Genomic DNA, 15,333 nt, shown 5'->3' with positions numbered 1-15,333 from the left:
TTTCAGTCACTCCCCCTTTGGTAGTAAGTGCAATCACGTCTCCTCCAATCCATGACTGGCACACCGCCTACCACAGTAAGGCGTTGACTTCGCCCCCTTATTGGATGGCTGACTTCCAACTGGCCCTGGAATGAACTGTCACACTACCCAGTCCGGGACACACTGTTCCTGTTATACCGTGCCCTCACAGGTTGGGATGGAGATTGTTGACTCGGATTAATTCGCTCTCTGTCACTGTAACAAAATGTTTCATTGTTATTGTTGATACGTTGTAGATACAACTGCTGAAGACACCCATGCAGGTATTGTAAAGTCCATAACAAAACGTTAAAATAATTTTAGTTCTGCACCGTAACTGAGCTGATTTTACCAGTGTCTATTAACCAGTCTGAAGTTATTCCAATGCAAATTGAAACATTTTTTTGGCATCATGTTGTTAAAGTTTTCACATGTGGCAATACTGTCCTACAATTACATGATACTGTGATCATTCCACTGTGTTCTGTTGTGAACCATAGGGTTTAAAACTGATTGACAGCAAATGCTTATCATAAAGTTTACCAGTAACTTCAAATTAACCCTTAGCGGTCCATTTATTTAGCACGTCTCAGGCGCGGCAGGTCCAATTTATTTTCACACGCGCTGTTTATTTTACACGCTCTGTTTAAGTGTTTTTTTTCACAGTAAAACAGGTTTAAAAGGCACTGCATATCAACAGTACTCAATACTGCATCCCCAGCCCCACCCCTTGTTCACTGTATTTTTCACATACCTCTTCATAGTCGTGCATACTGATACATAATCTCGTGATAACTCGTTTTATCACCAAATTCCTCAATAATGCGATCCAAGTCATTATTTTATCAAAAAAAAAAAAACTCTGCAAATGTCTGTGATATTCTTTGAGCGCTGGATGCGGAAGCAGCTATCTTGTTTGTTTATGGCCGTGTTATCTCTGTGGTGCTGGGGCTATGTGTATTGCTCAGATATGCCCCCCCCCCCTTTTTTTTATTTATTTATTTATTTATTTATTTATTTATTTAATTTATTTATTTATTTATTTTTAAGGCTTCTCTTCGCTACTATCGTTCTCACTCTGCCATTGAATGGTTTTTTTCGGCTTTTTCTGGAGAAAAAACGACTAGAGACCTGCGTTTTACATATTTTTGATGATGTCGAACAGGGTCCGACATTGGACCCGAAAGGGAAAATTGTAATGTCGGAATATATATTACACACACGCATACACAGTGCCTATAGAAAGTCTACACCCCTTTCAAAATGGTCATCTTTTGTTGCCTTATAGCCTGGAATTAAAATGCATTAAAATATTTTTTTTTTCATTTACACATCCTACCCCACAACTTCCAAGTGAAAAAAATATTCTAGAAATTTGTAGAAAATTAATTAAAAATAAAAACTGAAATAGCTTGGTTGGATAGGTGTCCACCCCCCTTGTAATAGCAATCCTAAATTAGTTCAGGTGTAACCAATTGCCTTCAAAATCACACACCAAGTTAAGTGGCCTCCACCTGTGTTAAGTGATTGTAGTGATTCACATGATTTCAGGATAAATTCAGCAGTTCCTGTAGGTTCCCTCTGCTGGGTAGTGCATTTCAAAGCAAAGACTCAACCATGAGCACCAAGGCGCTTTCAAAAGAACTCCGGCACAAATTTGTTGAACAGCACAGAGGGGATGGGTATAAAAAAATATCAAAGGCCTTGAATATCCCTTGGAGCATGGTCAAGACGATTATTAAGAAGTGGAAGGTGTATGGCACCACCAAGACCCTGCCTAGATCAGGCAGTCCCTCCAAACTGGATGACCGAGCAAGAAGGAGACTGATCAGAGAGGATACCAAGAGGCCAATGGCAACTTTGCAAGAGCTACAGGCTTTTATGGCCAAGACTGGTCAAAGTGTGCATGTGACAACAATATCCCAAGCACTCCACAAATCTGGCCTGTATATTAGGGTGGCAAGAAGGAAGCCATTACTCAAGAAAGCCCACCTTGAATCCCATTTGAAGTATGCAAAAAAACACTCAGGAGATTCTGTAGCCAAGTTTTGTGGTGTAACGAAACTAAAATGGAACTTTTTGGCCTAAATGCAAAGGCCTTATGTTTGGCGCATCACCCAAAGGACACCATCCCTATTGTGAAGCATGGTGGTGGCAGCATCATGTTATGGGGTTGTTTCTCATTGGCAGGGACTAGGGCACTTGTCAGGATAGAAGGGTAAATGAATGGAGCAAAGTACAGAGAAGTCCTTGAGGAAAACCTGCTGACCTCTGCAAGAAAGCTGAAACTGGACAGAAGTTCACCTTTCAGCATGACAACGACCCAAAGCACACAGCCAAAGCTACACTGGAGTGGCTAAGGAACAAAAAGGTAAATGTCCTTGAGTGGCCCAGTCAGAGCCCCGACCTAAATCCAATCGCAAATTTGTGGCATGACTTGAAGATTGCTGTCCATCAGCACTCCCCAAGGAACTTGACAGAGCTTGAACAGTTTTGTAAAGAAGAATGGTCAAATATTGCCCAATCTAGGTGTGCAAATTTGGTAGAGACCTATCCCAACAGACGCACAGCTGCCAAAGGTGCTTCCACCAAGTATTAACTCAGGGAGGTGGAGACTTATCCAATTATGAACTTTCAGTTTTGTATTTTTAATATATAATTTTTTTTATCAATAAAAACTTTTTCCCCCTTAACAGTGTATAGTATAGTGTGTAGATAAGTGGGAAAAAATCCTCATTTAAATGCATGAAACTCTGAGGCACTGACACAACAAAATGTGAAAAAAGTTCAAGTGTGTGTGTGTATATATATATATATATATATATATATATATATATATATATATATAGTATTCTGCTGATGTAAGTTGCCTAAAATGTGTTATCATTGATAGTTCATCAAGAACATCACCCAAAAGCCAAGGCTGAAACATTTTAACATTTAGACTAGCTATTGAGTCAAGTCTTTGAAAATGTACATTGTAACTCGATTCACTACTGAAACAATTGAAACACACCCAATGCAACCCCCGTGCGCGCACACACCACTAGGCAACCCCTGCACACACACACCCTCTACACTATCCTACACTATCCTGATTCTGTCCCCTCTCTACAAGTATCGCTACAATATACTCATGCCTAGAGGTTTATCGGACCTCAAAATGAATGGAATGGCGGAGTTCAATGTATTTTATTCACGTGCAAAAAGAAAAATACAATAAAGGCCTACATCAGCTCTTTCACTTATGGGTTTTAAGACCAGTGCCCTTCAACAACTTAACATAAATACTGAATTCCATTTCAGGCACTTAATATGGCCTAAAGGTAATTTAACTGTGGGACACGGTTTCAAAAGGAACTTTCTCACAATCTTCTGTTTTTAATTGCATCTCCATGTAATCCAAGATATGTAGGCCCAGATATTTGAAAGGTTAGCGCACCGCACAGAGGGTTATGCACGTCGCAAATGGCAGTGATGCGCGAATGCACAAAATGTGCCATATTCTAAACTTTTTGCATGCCACAATCCGTTTTGGACTGTGCACAAATATAATGTACAGTGCCTTGCATAAGTATTCACCCCCCTTGGACTTTTCCACATTTTGTAGTGTTACAACCTGGAATTAAAATGGATTTAATTAGGATTTTTTGTCACTGATCTACACAAAATAGTCCATAATGTCGAAGTGGGGAAAAAAATCTACATATTTTTCAAAATTATTTACAAATAAAAAACTGAAAAGTCTTGATTGCATAAGTATTCCCCCCCTTTGCTGCGACACCCCTAAATAAGCTCTGGTGCAACCAATTGCCTTCAGAAGTCACATAATTAGTTGAATGGAGTCCACCTGTGTGCAATTAAAGTGTCACATGATCTCAGATTAAATACACCTGTTTCTGGAAGGCCCCAGAGTTTGTTAGAGAGCATATCTAAACAAATAGCATCATGAAGACCGAGGAGCTATCAAAACAAGTCTGGGATAAAGTTCTGGAGAAGCACCAATCAGGGTTGGGTTATAAAAAAATATCCCAAACTTTGAACATCCCCTGGAGCACCGTTAAATCCATTATTAAAAAATGGAAAGAATATGGCACAACCACGACTCTGCCTAGAGAAGGCCGTCCACCAAAACTCAGTGACCGGGTAAGGAGGGCATTAGTCAGAGGAGGCAACGAAGAGGCCAATGGTAACTCTGAAGGAGCTGGAGAGATCCACAGCTGAGATGGGAGAAACCGTCCATGGGACAACTATAACCCGGATGCTCCACAAAGCTGGGCTTTATGGAAGAGTGGCGAGAAGAAAGCCATTGCTGAAAAAAACCCATATCAAATCCCGTTTGGATTTTGCCAAAAGGAATGTGGGAGACACAGCAAACATGTGGAAAAAGGTTCTCTGGTCTGATGAGACCAAAATTGAACTTTTGGCCTTAGCGCAAAACGCTATGTGTGGCGCAAAGCCAACACTGCTCTTCACCCTGAGAACACCATCCCCACAGTGAAGCATGGTGGTGGCAGCATCATGTTATGGGGATGCTTTTCATCGGCAGGGACTGGGAAACTGGTCAGGATTGAGGGCAAGATGGATGGAGCCAAATACAGGGAAATTCTAGAGGAAAACCTCTTTCAGTCTGCAAGAGACCTGGGACTGGGGCGGAGGTTCACCTTCCAGCAGGACAATGACCCTAAACACACAGCCAAAGCTACACTGGAGTGGTTTAAAAACAAGAACCTGAATGTCTTAGAATGACCCAGTCAAAGCCCAGACCTCAATCCGATTGAGAATCTGTGGCAAGACTTGAAAATTGCTGTTCACCAACGGTCCCCATCCAACTTGACAGAGCTTGAGCAATTTTGCCAAGAAGAATGGGCAAAAATTGCAGGATCCAGATGTGCAAAGCTGGTAGAGACTTACCCAAAAAGACTCACAGTTGTAATTGCTGCCAAAGGTGCTTCTACCAAGTATTGCCTCGGGGGTGAATACTTTTGCAACCAACAAATGTCTTTTTTTTTTTGTTTAATTAACTTTTGTGTCACAATAAAAAATATTTTGCACCTTCAAAGTGTTAAGTATGTTGTGTAAATCAAATGGCAAAAATCCCAATTAATCAATTTTAATTCCAGGTTGTAACACTACAAAATGTGGAAAAGTCCAAGGGGGGTGAATACTTATGCAAGGCACTATATGCATAGCGCAATTTGGTGGGAGTGGCTGACATCTATATAATGATTATATTCAAAAGAACGATTGTGATAGCAGCATCACTAGTGTTAATACATGTTTAAAAAATAAACAGGGAAGTTGCAATCTTGATCGTTCTTTCGGACTGAAACAAAACTAATCACTTTCCCAAGCACACTTTCTTGGTGCTGAAAGAATAACTCCCAAAACAGAATCAAGAGGACATCACAGTATCATAGTACATACCGTCGGTATGTAACATAGACCGAGCTGGCAGATAGTAAACAACTGTATAATGCAGGAAAGCTTTACTTTAATAGACACAGACAGCAGTATATCAACCCTAGATCGATCAAGCAACAGTTTGCGCCTCCTTACCTTGCATTCACATAGATTTCAATATCAAAGACACTGCTTATACAGTAGTAGGCTAGGCTACTGATTACTGTATTGGTACGTTTTGTCGGCGTTTTAAATGTAAAATGTACGAAAGGTGCTCCTTTCTTATTCCACTGCCCGTTCAGCCCGTTTTATTTAAGTTGAATTAATTGCCCCCCAGGTTTGTCAAGCAATTATATGCTATTAAAAAAATGGTGATTCCAGGTGGATTATTAATATTGTTGTTGTTAATGTATGTATTTTCTTATAACAGGAGCCCTTATCCAGGGTGACTTACAGTTCTTACATAAAAACACATTACAAAAATCAGATCAGTCCAGACACAAAGCAATAGCGGCTTGATAAGTGGGATCATGGCTAATACTGAGAGAGGGGGAAAAAAACAACATTGATACTGTAACAGAAAACAAGAACATCAAAATGTAAATTAATTAGAATAGATAACATGTACTCGTATTTGTGTGACACCTGTCAAAATTTCACTTCCCAGCAAACAACACAGCATAGATACATCAGTTTGAATTCTGTAGAGTCTGTGATGGCCCTTTTAAATATTTAGCTAATTAGCCATGCTAATGCCTGTGATAATGATAAACATTAGATACAAATGTATACATGTAAGCAAATTGCACATGCCTTGCACAAAATTATTTGAATTGCTCCGAAGGCCAAATTTAAATGAAAATGGTCAAGTTTTGCGATAAGTGACAGGCTTGCAATGCGCAGACTGTTTCCAATACATGCGTTTAGCTAAGTGCCCTATCCTCAGAAACATTGGCAAAGGGCTGCAGTGCCCAAGGTCTTAATCCATAAAATATCCCTGTAGTTGCATTCTCCAAAGGCTCCCTTTCCTTGTCATGCCACTCACCCGGTAATTCCATACTCGGAACACACCTGACCTTTTTTTTTTTTTTTTTTGTTATACAAGTAGTCAAACCTGCTCATGCAACTACCTGATCTAAGTGACCACTTTAAATTATTCCCAATGATATTTGTGCTTTTATTTAACTGTATTAAGCAACTACCTGTCTAACCCGACCAGCGACCACAATTCTCTTACCCAGCAACGGACTCAAACCTGCATTAAGCACCCTTACACAGGGCTATTCTTATAAGAAAAATATGGTTTCAAATGGTACGTCCTAAATTCAAAGGAATACGGTAACCATTTTAGCGGTCTTTTAACCGTAATCAATAAAACAACAGGGCTCTCATGTAAAGGAAGAGAGAAAACGTGGAGAAACAAAAGGGCCTCCCTAGATGACAGAATTAAAGTTATTAAACTTGTAAAGACAGTAAGAGCCAGAAAAACTGCTGAACAATTCGGCACTAGAAAGACGCAGATACAGCATTTTAAAACGGAAAGAACTAAGGCTTGAAGTTTTTATTTTTGTTCATGTGACTGTGTTTTGAGCCGATTCAATATCTGAAACTGTTAATTACTAAACAAAGTTGCTTCTTTTTACCTTGATGTCCTGATTGACTTGCTGATTCTGTTTCACCTTCTTCATTATTCGAACACAAGAGCAAGCAATAACATTAATCACTTCCCCCAGATACTACTTTAACTTGCATCTCATTCTCGCAATTGCCTGGAAACTGGGTAGCTTCCAGTGTGTCTGTTTCATGTTGTGTTGTTCTTTCCCACTAATTTATCAGAATGTCCTCATATCTAAGATGTAGAGGCTTAAGACTTAAAGGCAAACCATTAAAAGGAAAATAAACACCCAAAAATTCAGCCATATTTAGAGTATGAAAGCAATGTGCGCGGTAATCAAAAAATATCTTATGCTTATGCTGGCGTTGGTTTCAGGATGCAATGAATCAACACGTACCTGAAAGGCAGACACACAGGCATTGACATTTGCAAAGGATTTAAAACATTTTGCGTGACCTGAGATAGGCAAGCATTCATTACTTTCACAAAATAATTTTGTTTTGTAAATGCATTATCTAAATGAATGTTATTAAATTACATACTTCATTTTGTTCATATTACATCTTCTGGCTTTTACAGTGTATGTAAGACATACATAATTACAGGAAAGCATGTCAGGGACAAATAGAAAATTCATAAGTTATGGGCCCTCTTTTAAGAGACCACCTGTGTTAAGAGGCCACTATTAGACTTGAGTGGTCTCTTAATACAGGTTTAACTGTAGTGGCGGGGCTAACCATTTTTGTTTTTATGTTCGGATATTCGTCCAAGATAAATATATTCGTTCGGATATTCGTTTGGAAATTTAGAAAAAGTCATTAAATGAAAAACTTTAAAAAATTTTTATTGCCTATGACATTTAAACAAAGAAATCTGAAAAACAACAAAAACACAGCACTTGCGTATACTATTGATATTATGGCAGTACTTCAGGCCTTTTCGTAACTAACAAATACCAACCAATAAAGAAATTAAAATATATTAACATTTCGTTTGCAATACGTGTTCAAGTGCCTTTATAGAATTTAAATAAACTCACCCTTGCGTTGTTCACTTTACAGTCCAACAGAAAATTTTAAAAAATATATACATATACAGCACGACTACACACACTGAAAAAATATAATAAAATACACATTTCAAAAGAAACGGGTATGTACATATACCCGTGTACAGGTGTAAACAGGTACATGTACCCACAAAACTATAAAACCAAAATCATTGTTTCTAGTACTACATAAAAAGAAAATATAACACTACTTCTGGTATGACGGCTGCATTGTACTCTATGGAGGAGCGTACGCGTCTGCCAGCTGACTGTGCCTGCATCCAGGAGCTGTGTTGTAAACACAGACGCAGTTCCATTGAACACTATTGTGTAAACATGTGTAAACTGGTACATGCAAACCTGTAAAACCAAAATGGTTTTTTTTCTAATAGTAATATAAAAAAAGAATATATAACATGCGTTTCATATTAGGCACATAAGTTGTAATTCTACCTGTCATTTCAGTTTGCTGTATGCATCTGAGTGCAGCTTGCCGTATTCCAATCAAAATGACTACTTTCAAGATTAAATATTTCCTTCTGATATATTACCAGCTGCATTTCTGGAACAAAACGAAGGATTGCTGTCTCACAGGTACATTGAGAAATAAAGCAACTATGCTTTCACTGAGTTTACATCGTGACAAATCCACAATCATAGCAATCTCTGTCCCGTAGTCAGTCTACAAACAAAGAAAGGCTTGAGATAAATAATAATAAAAAAAACGTGTGCTAGGAGGAAGGGGTGTGTCTTGTTTGCTGCATTTACAAATAAAATAGAATATCTTACGTTGTATTAAAAAAAAGACATGTATTGTAATGCATGGGTCACATTGACCCACGTGGCGGTTCTAGGTAGAACTGTTTATAACTTTTATAATTTTTGCGATTCTGGCTATCAAACGCAGTCTGGATATTTAATTCATATATTTAGGAAAAGTCAAAAACAGACATACACATACAATTTACAACGGAAGAGTAATAAACATTTTATATCCAAAATGGGCCAAATTGACCCGGATGGGGGTTCTAGTGTTAAAGTTTTTTTTACGAAACAGAATGGCGTCCATGACTTCTGCACGTAGGCGGGCCTGCTTCTTTGTAACGGTGTTACCGGCTGCTGGAAAAACTCTCTCTGACAGAGTCGATGTTGCCGGTATGCATAACATTTCCCTTGCAAATTGGGACAGTGTCCGGTTCCTCATTTATGTCTCCAAATAAACTGCTGTAGTGTTTTGCTTTCTGTTAGCCACGGCGGGTATTTTCTGTGGTAATTGCTTCAGTGTTGCTGACGGAAGCCAATGCCGATGATGTCTCGCTTCCCAAATCCAAAACAGCACCTCAAACCCCAGGTAGAGCAGTATTTGCCAGCTGTGGGTTGAGTTTGCGTAATCTGGACTCAATTTCACTTTTGGTTTCTTTTTTTTGGACATCAGAAAGAAACTTAAGCATTTTAAATCGGGGATCGAGAGCAACTGTTCGCACTTACACAGACGTTGTTCATTTATTTTGTCAAAATAATTCCACAGTCAGACAGGCCTTTTGCCACTTGCCACATTGCAACGTCTGAATGAAGCGGAAGAGCAAACACGCATGATGCTAATTTGCGTCTGTTTTCAACAATGTAACCTCGCAGCAGACACTAACATTTTATTACAGTAGCCTATTACTAAAATAAACCCAGCATTATGTATATACAGAATGTATTATGTATTTTTTTTAACTTTGCAAAAAAGCTAATAAAAAAATGCACAATTCGTGTTTGAATACATGTAAAACAAATATTCTTTCGGATATTTTTCCTTCCCCTATTTAACTGTATTGTTATTTATGTGTCATTGATATCGGAAGTATACCTTAACACCCACGATCTGCATTCCATGCTATTGACTATGCCATACAGGTGTGGTAGGAGCAGGGCGCGTGGTGAGTGAGGGCAGTTGGAGGCTTTCAGCAGGAGTAAGGGATGCACATCCACAGGCAGCGTTCTTGGCCGGCTCCATGCTGAGATTCCTGTCTTTAGGGATTCCGAATAAAGTAGTGTTTTCAGCATTGTGTGTTTGTTTTACAGTCCACACTTCTGTAAATATGTTTGTGTAGTGTAAGGAGCACGGGTCAGAGCTACTCAGAACTCTGGCTGACAGGCGCGTTTCTGTAGAGTGGCGTTTGATGCTACAGAGATATTTTGTCCGCCTCTTCATGTTGACACTTATCCAGTTAGCAAGTTGCTACAATATATTTTTATTTAAGTTATACGTTGAATAGTCTAAACTGTTATGTGGTCCATTGTTTCATTTCTCCATTTAGTAGCTTATTTATATATTTGTGGGAGTGGGCATGCAACTTCGGGGGTGGCAATGCTACCGATGTGTGTTGAGATTTGATTCTGCTTTCCATGTGCAGGTTACATTTGAGTATAGACTCGTCTGAGGAATATTGGTATGTACTGTATACCTATGATAGCTGCTTGGCAGGGTATTGTTAACAGTCCATTGTCATGTAGTATTCCAATTCTGCACATTCACGTGTAGCTCTTGTGCATTTCTGTTATATTGGTATTGAATGCACAAGTGGTTTTGCGAGGCACAAACACATTTGCGAATTGAGCAAAAAAATGGTATTTTCCAACTTCGCGCAACTGTTTTGTGTCGTGTTGGAAAATAACTAATTTTTGTGCAAAATAACTAATTTTTGTGCAAAATAACTAATTTTTGCGAGGCACAAATTTTGCAAGGGGATTGCGCGTTGCTTTGAATATCTGGGCCGTAGTGTTTCTTGTGGTGGAGTGCCTCAGTGACTGGCTTCTAACCTTGACTTCTATTCAGCAGCTGGTGGGTTAATAAGAATGCAAACTGAACCCAGAACATATTGATGATTCAGTTAAATAACCCCAGAAAGCACAGAGAGCGAATTAGTTCCCAGTAGGAATTACAATTAAGTGTGATATCTTCTAAAACTCAAGTACTCAATCTCCATGAAGTGTGCTCTGTCAACCCCAGAATGCGAGACATTCAAAGGGAAGTGCACTGAAGGTCAGATTTGTGAAATTTAGGGGTAAAAGGAAGATAGTGCCGTGTATTGCTTAAGAAAATGTGGTGTCTTTGTGAGGATTAACTGTACAGGACACTCAGATAGTGTTGTTTTTAAACCAAGTACCTTTTTATGTTTAGATTTATTCCAGGCATAGGTCTTCTTCCCATGGATTTGCTGTGCCTTGTATTCATTATCTTCCTGGCAGAGGCAACACTCGATTTCCACATGGCCACACATCATGCTGCTTATTTCTTCTATTCAGCAGCTTTCAAAATTATTGATTTATACCTAGTTTTACTAAGTTCTTTCATCAATGCATAATACTTGAAGTATGTAACACTATGTTTTCAGAAAATTGTTCCTCATTTTCCTCAAACTACATTACATATTGTACAGTACTTGATACTTGAAATACCCATTACATTTATTAAGCAGCATCACACGGTTTCCTGCATTCTAAATACTTTATATGATGGATTCAAGACATGGTTCTAGAAAATTCTGCCTTACCATCATGGTTTTCTGAGAATTTGTATTTTCTAGGATAAGGCCTTCATGTAGAATACATGTTGCTATAGATTTACTTTCTGGTTGGATATTTAAGTATCTAGCACTTTCACAACATGATCATACAGCTAAAATCAATTTATAAAATGCTTGTATCCATTTGACTTCTAAACCCAGGCTTCCATTACTTATATTTATAAAGAAGTGCAGTATATTTTACACTGCCTCAACTCACTAGGGCACTATCATGTGTTGACCTACTGTGTTAGTCTGTAACTGTAAGTACTTATCCTGGCTGTGCCTGTCCAGCTGGGATCCAAACTCTGCCTAGATATACAGCATTGTTGATTGCACATGGCAGGAGGTTAACTTTGTTTGGGGGTTAGTGGTTGTCTGCTGGGATAAGAAAAATACTTAACTGCAGCACAGTTTACAAGGAATGTGTCAAAGCTTGCTGTGTGATACTTGGGAGTGGGACATCCCCTCTATGATAACCAGGATACTGGTCTATGATGACAAGTGTACATTTTGTTTTACTATATTGCATCTATCTAGAGTGATAGTAGAGGTACTGTCAATGTGTGACCATATTACAATAAATCACAAAAAACACCATCTTTGATCCAAACAAATTGTCCACATATATAACTATTATATAGTTCTGTATGAGGAAGAAGTTTAATTTGGATCAAAGGTGGCACTGTATATGGAACTCGTCCCAAAACAGCTATTTTTAACAAAAACACTTTCCTATCTAAACAGTGAATTGTTAATGCATGTGGAAATACTGTATAATGAGATTTCCTCTAAGAGATAAATTAGCTTTATAGTTCATGTTGTCCATCCATATTTTGGTATTGGAACCAGTCCTTATGTGAAGGCTAGCCTTTTTACACAAAAGTAATAACATGCTCCAAGATAGTAAGTTAAAATAACACTTGTATGAAAGGACTTGAATCTCAGGAGAGTCAGTCCTGATTTAAAAATGATGTGACCTAACCTACGGTTACTATTTCAGTGTGTACTGCACTGAAGAGTTCTCCAGGATGTAAAATAAAGAAAGGAAATGATAAACATCTGAATCGCATTGGATGCACATAATTCTGTCATCTTTGTGATACAAGATGTGGTTCTTGTATTGGATGCTTAGCCACTGCTTATCCTCCATTCCCGTTACAGTCTACAGTGACAATAAACCAAATGTCCAAAAGAATGTTTTGAGGAATACAGAATTGAACCACCTCCCCATGTAGCCATAAGCCCTTTGAAAACGTGTTCTAAAGTCAACTTTGAAATTGAAACTTTTTAAAAAGGCCAGCATCATTAACATTGAAAAGAAAATTGCTGTAGCATTTCAAAGAGCAAAGAAGCTAGCACCTAAATGTGTCCTGCAGAGAGAATTTCGCAGTGCATTGATGGGACAGAGTATTGAAACCATATTGATGTACTGTTTCCTTAGTGAATTGGAAGACCACTAAGTAGTTTAACAGTGTCCTGTCATGATAAAAAGCTGCAATTTCTGGAGCAGTTCTGAAGTTTAAGGAAAGCATTAAAAGATCCCATTCAATTTATACAATGGGTAATTTTCTATAGCCTTTGTGCTTACTACATTTATTAACTCGGAGGTATATATGATGACATATAAAATAAATAACTAAATCATTACTTAACATTTATTTTACTCAAGTGTCTCATTTTTACCCAAAGTTCTACCGATGTTTCTGCACCGATATCACCTTTCTGGTACCACTAAAGGCTCAGCTGTTGTTCCTAATAAGGGGGTTTGTCTGAATCTCAAGTACAGAATGGTGTTTTGAAGATGTTATAGTTTTACAGACAGAAATACACTCAAGACTTGTGCATGGCTAAATGTTTGATTTGGATGTTTTTGTTTGTTTTTGTTTGTTTTTTAATTATCTAAACATTTGTTTATAGTTATTTGATCCCAAACTGTTTAGAATAATTGAGTAGGATACTTGAGGACTGTTTGGGCAAAGACATTTTGTTTCCATGGCTACACCAACATTTTCTTCTTTTCTTCCAGATATTTAACTCGCTGGTCTATTGACTCTGTGAAGCCTATTTGGAAGAAGGGCCTAAAGTGGTGTAAGGTGCGAATGCCAGTAGGACATTACAGACTGCAAGACAACATTAAATATGGGAAGAAGCATTCCTATTTAAAACACTGAGCCATATGAAATGAGGTTTGAGGAGTTGAGTCCTTATGAGATGATCCACTTTATATATTTAGAAATGACACGTGTATATGGTGGGAAGTAAATGTTCTATGATATATGGTGTGAAACTTTTCTTTGACTTAAGCTTGAAATCTTGTAAAGTCTTTATTATATCGAGTCTACAGAAATTATAAAGCGGTTAACAAAACATGTTGTGAAATGTTTAATGTCCAGACAGTAATCTATTTGGAAACTTGTGTTTAAAAATAGTTTGGTTTATTGTTAAAATATTTTCACTTTAAAATATCAATCAAAAGTAGGCAGTTTAACTTTTTCTGTTATTATTATTGTACACATTTTCCATATGGGGCTCATTTGAATAAATAAAAACACTCAGTGGCTGTGTCTGTTTTATTTTATTACCTGTCTGGATGCACTTGATAGAATTTGATTCAGGTGTTAAGGTTTATATTGCTTATTTAAAAATGGCCAGTTTATTTTATTTAACATGTTTATTAAATACTTTTAACAAGTGTATTTTATATGCAGACGTGATTGCTTAAAGTTGGTTTTTTTGGTGTTTAAACGAACAAAAAGCTTGAAAATAAGTTTCTGTATATTTAGTACTGCAACTGTTCAGACCACCTACCATTGTATTTTCTAAACAGACAAGTGTAAACAAATGTTATGTATAAATTCACAAGATGATTGTGATGCGGTTTTATAAATGGAAGTCCCTGCCAATTAGAATAGTGGTCATTCAAGTGTGTATGGATGTGACAGTTTGAGAATGTCCATCCAAATTTGACGAAATACAAAATGATTAAGCAGTTTTTTTTTCCTTTTTTGTAAAAAGCAAAAAAGAAATTAAGTGTGTGAGTGAATGATAATTAGTCCCAAATGAACTTTTGATGAAATGCTAAAAGCAACTCTAATTAATTAAATGGCAGATGCTTTTACTACAAGCCTGTCTCAATGTTTGTCTCTTTCAGTATTTCTAAATGTAGCACTGTTTACACAATAGAACCTGAAGAAGAGTGATTTACCGTATGGAAAGGCCTGCCTCGTGCAGTTAAATGTCCCGAGCCCAAGAAAAATGGCTGCTTTGTTGTTTTTTGTGGTTTTGTGCTGCACATCATGCTGTTTGTTCAGCAACTTCTTCAGTGTGTTCATAAAGTGTATTCAAAGCCTTCTGGCTTTGTTAGAGAAGTACCTGTGTTACTCTACTGACAAAGTTGCTGAAAGTAATCGGTCTGCATCCAGATGTTTGATTTCTACAGCTTGTCATTCAAACCAGAGACTAGTTGCTGTTGCCTGTCCAAATACGTGTGTATACTAGTATTTCATTAACCATTTGCGGTCCATTTTTTCAGCGCGTGTCAGGCGCGTCAGGTCCAATTTATTTTCACACACGCAGTTTATTTTAGACGCGCTGTTTAAAAGTATTTTTTTTCACAGTAAAACAGGTTTAAAAGGCACTGCATATCAACAGGACACTCAGTACTGCATCTCCAGCACCTCCCCACCCCTTGT

At 37.9% G+C, this 15,333-nt stretch overlaps 1 protein-coding gene across 1 annotated transcript in view; it reads left to right on the top strand.

Annotated features, from left to right (window-relative positions):
- The window catches only part of mrps18a (mitochondrial ribosomal protein S18A), a 42,565-nt gene extending 28,362 nt beyond the window's left edge, over positions 1–14,203 (top strand). Inside the window, exon 6 of the mRNA XM_034017683.3 lies at positions 13,668–14,203. Coding sequence (XP_033873574.3) covers positions 13,668–13,812 — 145 coding nt within the window. The 3' untranslated portion in view covers positions 13,813–14,203. The remainder of the gene's footprint in view (positions 1–13,667) is intronic.
- Positions 14,204–15,333: the final 1,130 nt, after the last annotated feature.

Source organism: Acipenser ruthenus, chromosome 6 (genome assembly GCF_902713425.1).
Source record: "Acipenser ruthenus chromosome 6, fAciRut3.2 maternal haplotype, whole genome shotgun sequence".
Lineage (NCBI taxonomy): Eukaryota > Metazoa > Chordata > Actinopteri > Acipenseriformes > Acipenseridae > Acipenser > Acipenser ruthenus.
Note: the sequence above shows the minus strand (reverse complement) of the source record. Positions and strands in the feature narration are given on the sequence as shown.